The sequence below is a fragment of the Tupaia chinensis genome, unplaced genomic scaffold (assembly GCF_000334495.1).
Source record: "Tupaia chinensis unplaced genomic scaffold, TupChi_1.0 Scaffold000226_1, whole genome shotgun sequence".
Classification (NCBI taxonomy): domain Eukaryota; kingdom Metazoa; phylum Chordata; class Mammalia; order Scandentia; family Tupaiidae; genus Tupaia; species Tupaia belangeri.
Window position 1 is genome coordinate 7715182 of NW_006159701.1, and position 10948 is coordinate 7726129.

At 39.5% G+C, this 10948-nt stretch overlaps 1 protein-coding gene and 1 pseudogene across 1 annotated transcript in view; one reads left to right on the forward strand and one right to left on the reverse strand.

Annotated features, from left to right (window-relative positions):
- The window catches only part of NAA25 (N-alpha-acetyltransferase 25, NatB auxiliary subunit), a gene marked incomplete in the record, with an annotated part of 80918 nt that overhangs the window by 33811 nt on the left and 36159 nt on the right, over nt 1-10948 (forward strand). The window contains 2 exon segments of the mRNA XM_014587645.2: nt 4134-4303; nt 8760-8872. Coding sequence (XP_014443131.1) covers nt 4134-4303; nt 8760-8872 — 283 coding nt within the window.
- On the reverse strand, nt 1615-3085 carry LOC106734817 (cell division control protein 42 homolog; annotated as a pseudogene).

Consider the following 10948-nt stretch of genomic DNA (forward strand, 5'->3'; position numbering starts at 1 on the left):
GTCTTCTTTCCTGACTTACAGTGGTACTTTTTAATGTTACATCAGAAAGATTTCATTGTAAGCCAATTGAGTTCTCTGTTTCAGTTGTCAAAATGTATTCCTTTCTTTTTTTTTAAAGAATTATTTATTTTTAATTTTATTTATTCATTTACTTATTTTATTTTGACCAGAGAGAGAGAGAGAGAAAGTGAAAAAGCAAGCCACCAGGTCCAGGACTTGAACCATGGATGGCCATGTGGAAATGTCCATCACCTTAACCACCACACTACCTGCTGGTCCCCAAATGTATTCCTTTCAAAGTAAGGATTTTTTTTTCCTAGAGGGTGCGTGCACTCACCAGAAAGACAGAGTAAGACAGAGAGACAGAAAGCGAGAAATCACCCCCCCACCATGGGGGATGGCCACCCTGCAATCCCTTCTCCTCCTTTCTCCTCTCGGGATCTCGGGCACGCATGCACCCAGCATGAGTTTAAGCCACCGGTCCAGGACTTGAACCACGGTCTAGTGACATAGCCATTACGTCAACTGCTGGTCCCAGGAATTTTTCTTTCTTTATTATTATAAAATAAGCGTGGAGTCTGGGACTTGAACCGTGGTTGGCCTTGTTGGAATCCCATGCCTTAACCACTGTGCCATTTGTTGACCCCCCTGTTTAATTCTTTTTAATGGCTTTTAAGTACTCTGTTTTAGAAACATGTTATAATTAACTTAAGGTTTCACTTACTGATACTTTGATATTTGCAGATTTCTTTTTTCATTATCCTTTTTAGGGGTAGGGGAGGGCTATTACACATAATGCCACAATAAATAGAAATGGAATCCTTTTTAAAAAGTAAATGTGGGCCCAGCCATGGTAGTGTGCACTGGGCACAGCTGGCTCGCAAATTGAGGCTACATAGGAGGCCCAAGTTCAATTCCTGGCCTTTCTTAAAACATTAGGTATGATTTTTGCATGCCTTTATTCTCAGTGACCTTGGGAGACTGAAGCAGGAGGATTGTGATATGTAAGATTCTGTCTAAGAACACCATATGCACACTCAAAGAAATTAAATAAGTGAATATGGAATATGACTTAAAAATACCACTTATGAGCTCATTCTTATATTAGCTGAGTCATCTGATTTTTCATAGCCTTCAGTGTTTTAAATTACAAACTCAGTGTATTTGGTATATTTCAAAAAGTGCAATACTTTTCTTAATTTATCAGTGAAAGAAGTTAGAAATTGACTTCTAAAAAAAATCAGCAAATGGCAAACAGATTTCCTTGAAAGTCATAGTAACATATAGTGCATCCTAGAAAAGAGGAGGGGCAAGGCAGGTTCCACCCACTTTCATGAGTTTCATCAAATATTGGATCTACTCAAGGGCAGAGAGAAAAAGCAATTTTCAAAAAGAAGTATGTTATTGGGGCCAGCAAGTGGCGTGGTAGTTAAGGGCACTCAACTCCCATCTGGCTGACTGTGGTTTGAGTCCCTTATCTGGCAGCTTGCTTTCTCATTTTACTTCTCTCTATCTATCTCACTTTCTCACTCTGTCCCTCTCTGGTCAAATTAAAATAAATAAAGTTAAATAAAATAATTCTTAAAAAAAATTTACCTACTTGGGGCCAGCAGGTGGTGTTGTGGTTAGTGTGCACATGGCCATTATTAAATGATGCATTTACTATACTCCTTCCTAAGAGCACCAGGTGGGCAACATGGTGTCTAAATTAGAACAAGAAAGTGGAATGTGGACTCTTATCTGTCCTCCTCTCCTTATGAGGGCTGACCTTTGGTTAATGAATTAAATAAAACAAGACTAAAAAACAAACTCCATACACATTCCCATGCAAAATAAGGAAGATAAAACAAAAATAAAACACTAAAGATTCCCAGATTACTCTTCAGAGAGGAACCAGGGAGCAACTTCAACAGTTCAAATTAGTCTGTTACAGTCATCACAAGCATGCCTTTTAAACGAAACAAAAAAATGTGAAACAACGAAGCTAAAACTAGTACTGATCACTTATCTGACAATATACAATTATTCAAAATTAACTAGTATCAGAAGGGAGGGGAGAGGGGCCATACCTATGGGCCTTGTCTCACATGAGCGCATGTTGGTAGGTCCAGGACATTTGTCATTATTGCAAAAATGAATTTCAATTTTTAATCTTTAGTTTGATTTAAACATTGCTTTTAGTATGATGCCGACACCAGCTGTGCAGAGGGGCTCTGGAGAGATGTTCATAACAGCACACGCCTGCGACTCTTCCTGGGTTCTGGAGGCTCCAGGGCAGCCAGTGTCGCTTCATCGAATACATTCTTTAGGCCTTTCTGTGTGAGTGCAGAACACTCCACATACTTGACAGCCTTCAGGTCACGGGCCAGCTTTCCAGCAGTCTGTGGAGTGATAGGCTTCTGTTTGTTCTTGGCAAGTTTCTCGGTAGTAGAAGGGTCATCTCTGAGATCAATTTGGGTCCCAACAAGCAAGGAACGAGTCTCTGGACAGTGATGAGTTATCTCAGGCACCCCCTTTTCTTTCACATTTTCAAATGAGGACGGAGAGACCACTGAAAAGCAAACTAGAAATACATCTGTTTGTGGATAACTCAGTGGTCTTAAACTGTCAAAATCCTCTTGTCCTGCAGTATCAAAAAGCCCAAGAGGACCAGCAGTTAGTGTAATGGCTATGTTGCTGGACTCCCATGTAGTCGACTGCGGTTCGCGTCCCAAGTGGCTTAAAGTCACGCCGGGTGCGTGTGTGTGTGCCCAAGATCCCAAGAGGAGAACAGAGGCGAAGGGATTGTGGCATGGCCATCCCCCCTGGGGGGTGATTTCTCACTTTCTGTCTCTCTGTCTCTCTCTGTCTTTCTGATGAGCGCAAGCGCCCTATAGCAAAAACCTCTCAAAAAAAATAAATAAATAAAAATAAATTTAAAAAGCCCAAGAGTATATGGCTTTCCACCAGTCATAGCTATGACTGTATAGTTGTCAAAAACAGATGGTGCATATTCAGATCGAAATGTGTTTGTTGTGTAGGATATCAGGAGACATGTTTTACCGACAGCACGTTCCCCCACAACTACACACTTAATTGACTACATTGCTGAAATAGTTGTGTATCATCTTTAAATATTTCCAATTTGATGCTGACCTCAGGTTCTTCCCCAGGGACCATTCCCTCAATTTTTCAAGCAATACAAAAATATTTATTTAAAAAAAATTTTTTTAGAGGTTTTTGTCTTAGGACCTGTACATTCACTGGAGAGAGACAGAGACAGTGAGAAATCACCCTCTCCCGCCAAGGGGGGGGATGGAAACACCTCAATCCCTTCTCCTCCATTTTTCTATCTGGATTTTGGGCAGGCATGTACACATGCCTGGCATAATTTTTAAGCCATTGGGTCCAGAACTTGAACCATGGTCAGTCATGTGGGAGTCCAGTGACGGTGCCTTTATGCCATCTGCTGGCCTCTTATGTTTTTATTAAGTAATATTTTATATATATATAAAATTATCCATTCTTTTTAAGGAATTATCTAATTTTATTTTTTAAAAATTATTTATTTATTTAATTGTATTTATTCATTCATTCATTTTAATTTGACCAGTGAGAGACGCACAGAAGAGAAGGAAAATGAGAAAGTATGCCACCAGGTCCAGGACTCGAACCTGGGTTGGCCATGTGGGAATGTCCAGCACTTAACCACCACGCCACCTGCTGGTCCCTAATTTTATTATTATTATTATTATTTTATTTGCTGTAGGGCATGTGAGCTCACCAGAGAAAGAAATGAGACGAAAAGAGAAAGCAAGCCACCAGGTTCAGATCTTGAACTGTGGTTGATCATTTGGGAGTCCAGCGTCTTAACCACCATGCCACTTGCTGGCCCCTCTCCATTCTTTTTTTAAGAAAGTGGTAGTGGTATTTACTCACATACAGTAAAGAAATGCCAAAATTGGGAGCAAACTTATTATCTATTAGAATGTACTTGAAGTTCTCTTTTATTCTCCTTGGTGTTTTGTAATTAAGAAAGTGCTGTTCATATTTTTTAATTGGTTTCTTAAAATCTATTTGTCTTGACTTTAAGCTTTGGGAAGGATAAGGACAATAGGGGCAATAAAATACCTTTTTCAAATGTTTACACTCAGCTCTTTAGAAGGAGAAGTACATTATTCTGCAGAGGAAGCTGTGAAGTTTATAGAAGATCGAATAACAGAAGAATCTAAAAGTTCTCGCCATCTCCGAGGACCCCATCTAGCTAAACTGGAGCTGATTAGGCGTTTACGAAGTCAAGGTTGTAACGATGAGTACAAACTGGGTAAGAAATCATATGTTGTTTGGGAGCCTTGGAAAAGATGCTCAGGTGCAGTATTCGTTACCTAAGGCCTACAGTGACAGTTGAAAAGAAAGTGCCTTCATAATCTGAAAATATGTACTAATGAATGGATTATTTTTTTTTTTTTTTTTGGGGAAGAAGAGTTTTTTTTTTTTTAATTATTTTATTCAATTTCATTTATTCATTCATTCAATTATTTTGACCAGAGAGAGAGAGAGGAAAGTGAGAAGGCAAGCCCTAGGTCCGGGACTTGAACCATAGTCAGCCCTGTGGGAATGTCCAGCACCTTAACCACCACACCACCTGCCAGTCCCTGAATGGATTACTTATAAAATTAGTTCTCAGGCAGTAAGGTGGCATGGTGGGTAAGTCGCTGGATTCCCACATATCCAACTGTGGTTTGAGTTCCAGACCTGGCTGCTATCTTTCTCTCTTTCCCAAAAAAATCTCTGTCTCTCTCTGGTCAAATTAAAAAATAATAATAACAACAAATAGAATTAAATAAATAAATAATTCTTTAAAAAACATTAAATTAATTCTCTGGGCCAGCAGGAGGTACAGTGTTTGAGGAGCTAGATCTTTTTTACATGGCTTGTGGTTTGAGTCCTGGACCCAGCAGCTTGAAAAACACATGGAATGCTGTATGTGCATGTGTGTCCAAAATTCCAAGAGAAGGATGGACGAGAAGAGCTGCAGCATGACTATCCTTCCTGGGGAGTTTTCTCACTTTCTCCCTTTGGCAAGTACATGTACCCTATGGCAAAATCTGGAGAAAAAAAATTAGTCTGGAAACTAGCAGATGTTGTAATGGTTATGTCATTGGACTTTCATATAGTCAACCGTGGTTCAAGTCCTAGACCTGGTAGCTTAAACCTCATGGCAGATACATGTGCATGTGTGTGTGCCCAAGATCCTGAGAGGAGAATGGAGGAGAAGGGATTGTGGCATGGCCATCCTCCTTGGGATGTCTCTCTCTGTCTCTCTGGCAGGCGAGCACATGCCCTATAGTAAGAAATATCTCTCTCAAAAAAGAATATTAGTCTGAGATCATATGTAACTTTGCTTAACCATTAATATCTCTCCTGATTCCATTAGACTTTGTTGACCATTCTCTTATTGACCCAACATCAAAATCTCAAAGTAAAATTGCTAGTTCTGTAAGTTTCCAGCTTTGATGAGGTGATGAAAGGTTTCTTGAAAATCTACTCCAAGCATTTGTTAAATCATTGACAAAGGAGTATCTGACAGAATTAGAGCAATTAGCAGCTGAAGAGAGAATTGCATGAATGATGGAAGAAAAGAATATATAGTTCGTAAATCATTAGGAGAGGTCTTGATGAAATTTGATCAAGCCCTTGGGTGTTTTTTTCAAACTGGATTTTAGAAACAAACGATTTTACTACACATAAGATGTGAAAGGTGATGTAGCGGTTAAAGTGCTGAATTCTCATGTGGCTGACCATGGTCTGAGTCTGGACCCAGCAGTTTGAAACTCACTCTGGGCACATGTGCGTTGTTGCCCAAAATCCTGAGAGGAGTATGGAGGTGAAGGGATTGCAACATGGCAATCCCCTAGGGGGTAAATTCTCACTTTCCCTGTCTGTCTCTCTGTGTTCAGTGAGTGTACATGTCCTATGACAGAAGTCTTTAAAAATAAACAAAAAATGTACAAAGATAAAAACAAAATTTAAAGATATAAAAGAGAAGTGAAGGGTGTAATATATTACTACTTCATAATTTTGTTTAAAAAAACCCCACCTCCCAAAAAAGCCATAATTATTTATTCATACTAAGAATTAGCTCACAGTTTTAATTATGTACTAAATTTTTGTTAAATTTAAGATAAAAGATGTGATTTTAAATACTATACATTTTTTAAAGAATTACTTTATTTTATTCACTGTCATCATTATTATTATTATTTTAACTCAGAAAGAGATCAGGGTGGAGGGAATGGAGTGAAAAAGGAAGCCACCAGGACTGGGACTTGAACCATAGTCAGCCATGTGGAGTCCAGTGCCCTAACTACCACACCACCTGCTGGTTCCTCTAGCTGTTTTTTGTCTTGTTTTGTTTTGTTTTTAAAGAATTATTAATTTAATTTAATTTTTATTTATTAATTTACTTATTTACTTTAGTTACACATGTGCTCAACCAGAGAGAGAAAGCTGCCAGGTCCAGGACTCAAACTGTGTTCAGTCATATGGGAGTCCAGTGCCCTTACCACCATGTGACTTCTGGTCCCACCTCTAGCTTAATTTTTAAAGAGAAAGCTCTGTAAAAACCTTTTCTTTTCCCCATTTGTTATTATAAGAGTTCGTCCTCATCACAAGCTGATTTATAGAGTTATTATTTTTTAATCTTTTTTTCCTTTTTTTGGAGAGGTTTTTGCCATAGGGTGCGTGACCTTGCCAGAAAGACAGAGAGAGACAGAGAGACAGAAAGCGAGAAATCACCCCCCAGGGGGATGGCCATGCCACAATCCCTTCTCCTCCATTCTCCTCCCAGGATTGTGGGCACGTATGCACATGCGCCTGGCGTGAGTTTAAGCCACCGGGTCCGGGACTCGAATTGTGGTAGACTACATGAGAGTCCAGCAACATAGCCATTATGCTAACTGCTGGTCCCTAGAGTTATTATTATTAGAGTTATAAATAGAGTAGTGGGCTAGTGGGGGGGAGATGGAGCAATTGTCCTGAGAAAACAAGCACTTTGAGTATCTACAATCTGTCTTAGAACATCTCTGTTTTAATCATGTAATTAATGTTCTTGGCAGCTCATCTGAAATTAACTGTGGACTTTCCTCAATCGTACACTTTGCAGAGTATTCACAACTGGTTTTGAATCTCATGTTGACTTTTTTCTTGAGATTTGCTTCAGTAACTTCAGTCTATGATAGTTCTAGACTTGCAAGCGAGAATTTTCATATCACTCTGAGCAAAGCAGTATTAGATTTCAAGAATTGCTTTATTTAAAAAAGTGGATATGAGTATTTCAGTCTGTGTTGACACTTCCTTTTTCTATCCCCTGTCGTTTTCTTCCTACTTACCAACTTGTATCTTAGAAATTTGTAAATTTGTCTAGTCTTCACCAAATTTTATCAGTCCTGTGAAAATCTAATTAAAGCCATAGACCTCTTTTCTTTTAGACACCTATGTTGACTGACCGCAGTTTGAGTCCCAGACCCAGCAGCTTGGGACACACCAGGCGCGTGTGTGTGCACACATGGCAAAAATCGCAAGAGAATGGAGAAGGATTTGCAGTGTGGTCATCTCCCTGGGGTGGTGGTGGGGATGATTTCTTATTTTCTGTCTCTCTCTCTCTCTCCAGCAAGCATATGTACCCTATTGTAAAAGTCACTCAAAAAAAAGTTCTAGTGCTTAATTAACTCATGTAAATTTGACAGCTTCTTTTTTTCTTTTTAATTTGAGGAAAGATAAGGTGAGCTAGTAGCTCTCGGTATATCCACATTTACATTTTTTACAATGAGTGACCTTGTTGGAGTAAATTTTCAGCCTGTAATGCTTCCTGTTTTTTTGGGTTTTTTTTTTCTGTTGGTGTGCCTGTTAACAGAAATTACCTTTCATTTAACTACATTTATTTAATATTTGTTAGGTAGCTCATAAACTATTGTGGAGAGAAGAATGTTTATTTAAAGTTTTCATATAGACTTAAATTTTTATTTAACCTTTAATGAAAACCTTTTTAGCTATTTAGCCAAACTAACAGCTTCACATTTCCTAAGTGTAAAAAGCATGTAAACTGAATTGGTAAGATTTCACTCTTTTTAAAGTGTTTATATTTAAAGTGGGAAGCCATTTTCTTGTACTTATTCTCATTCAAGCATTTGAACAAGAATTTAATTCAATTAAAATGTTTTTAATTATGGGCCGGTAGGTGGTTTGGGCACTGGACTCACACAAGACTGACCGTGGTTTGAGTCCTGGGCTTGGTGGCTTGTTTTCTCACTTTCTCTCTCTCTCTCTCTCTTACTCTTGCTCTGTCCCTCTCTGGTCAAATTAAAATAAATAAATAAAGTTAAAGTACAATACTTCTTTTTTTTAAAAAAAATAGTTTTTTGTTTTGTTTTGTTTTGAGAGGTTTGTGCTATAGGCTGTGTGTACTCACCTGAAAGACAGATAGAGACAGAGAGACAGAAAGCAAGAAATCAGCCCCCAGGGAGGATGGCCATGCCGTAATCCCTTCTCCTCCATTCTCCTCTTGGGATATCGGGCACACACGTACACGCTCCCGGCATGAGTTTAAGCCACCGGGTCTGGGACTCAAATCACAATCAACTACATGGGAGTCCAGCGATGCAGCCATTATGTCATCTGCTGGTCCCTCCAAAGAAGTTTTTATTTAAACCTTTCACTTTAACTAGAAATTGTTTCAGTCCATGAATAATGTATTATTTCCCCTTCCTTCCCTCTCTCAGGTGATCCAGAAGAGTTAATGTTCCAGTATTTTAAAAAGTTTGGGGATAAGCCTTGTTGTTTTACAGACCTTAAAGTGTTTGTCGACCTCTTGCCTGCTACACAATGTACAAAAGTAAGTACAGTTCAGAATTTTGATGGGCACCCCTATTTGTTGAAACTAGGTTAAGTGTCTGGATTTCTTTTCTAAACTATGTGAACATAGACAACACAGGATATCACTCATGATCACTGTCCTGTCTAGATAGTATCACATCAAAGGTACATACAATATTGTAGCCAGCACCCCAGTCAAAATACAGAACAGCTCTGCTACAAAATCCCACAATCCCCTTCTATACCTCCTTGTATCTCTCCCTAACCCAGCTCTCTCAAGGCAACCGCTAGTTTCCATTGCTTGTGTGTAACCTTTTGAGATTGACATTTTCACTCAGCATAATTGCCTGTGGAGGCAACTACAGTATTGCATGAATCAGTTGCTCGTTCCTTTTATTGCTGAGTATTCTGTGGTACGCCCATACTCTGTTTTCTTTAACCAGTCACCTGTCAAAGAACATCTGGGTGTTTTCCATTTTGGGCTATTACAAATAAAGCTACTAGGAATGATGTTTGTTTGTTTATTAAAGAGCTATTTCTTATTTATTTATTTATTTGACAAGAGAGGGAGAGAGGGGGAGAGTAAGAAAGCAAGCCTCCAAGTCCAGAACTTGGATTGCAGTTGACCATGTGGGAGTCAAGTGCCCTTAACCACCATGCCACCTGCCAACCCCACTTTGAGTAATATTCTGTGTATGATTTTCGTATAAACTTAAATCTTCCTTTCTCTGGGAAAAAAGCCCAGTAGTACGCTTGTTGGGTCTTATGGTAGCTACATGGTTAGTTTTCTTATGAAATGGCCAATCTGTTCTTCATTTTACATTCATACTAGCAAATATATAAGTGACCTAGTTTTTCTGTGCAGCATTTAATGTTGTCAGGTTTTATTTTTTTCCTTTTTTTAATTTTAGCCATTCTGATTGGTGTATATTTCATGTTTATTTTCCATCTGTATATCCTCTTTAGTGAAATGTCTGTCTTTTGCCCCTTATCTAATAGTTTTTCTTTTTCTTTTTTACTGTTGAATTTTTAAATTTGTGATGGAGTGTGTTCCAAATGTATGCTTGAGAAAGAGACAGAGACAGAGAGAAAAACACCCTCCAAAAGGTTCATTAATTCTGTGCTTACCTTCCCCCAACCTTCCAGCTCGCCAGGATTCTGGGCATGTGTGTCCAACATGTTTTCAGGTCAGCTGAGCTGGGAGCTATAACCACAGTAGGCAGTTGGCTTCCAGTTCTGTAGTCTGACAGGCTATCAGCTGTGCCACAGAGGCTAGGACTTTCTTTTTTTAAAAAATAAATTATTGTAATTTATTATCATTTAATTTCCTATAGCGCACATGTACTCACCACAGAGAGACAGGCAGAGAGAGATAGAAATTGAGAAAGCAAGCCTGCAGGTTTGGGACTTGAACCTGGCGATTGATCATGTGGGAGTCCAGCACGTTAACAACCATGCCACTTGCTGGTCCCAGGAACTTTCTAATTATTTATTTTAGATGAGGGTTCTTTATCTATTCCATATATAAGTGTTTTGATATGTCATCTTAAATACTTTCTCCCAGACCATAGCTTACCTTTCATCCTTTAAAAAATGCCCTTGGGACCAGCAGTTAGCAAAATTGGTATGTTGCTGGACTCCCATGTAGTCGACTGCAGTTCGAGTCCCGGACCTGGTGGCTTAAACTCACGTTGGGCAGGTGTGCATGCATGCCCAAGATCCTGAGAGGAGAATGGAGGAGAAGGGATTGCGGCGTGGCCATCCCCCCTGGGGTGATTTCTCACTTTCTATCTCTGTCTCTCTGTCTTTCTGGTGAGCCCACGCGCCCTATAGCAAAAACCTCTCCAAAAAAAGAAAAAAAAAGTCCTTTATGGGACCAGCAGTTAGCGTAATAGCTGTCGCTGAACTCCCACGTAGTTAACTACGGTTCGAGTTCCAGACCCGGTGACTTATACTCATGCTGGGCGCATGTGCGTGCGTGCCCAAGATCCCAAGAGGAGAATGGAGGAGAAGGGATTGCGGCATGGCCATCCCCCCTGGGGGTGATTTCTCTCTTTCTTTCTCTCTGTCTCTCTCTGGCGAGCGCACACACCCT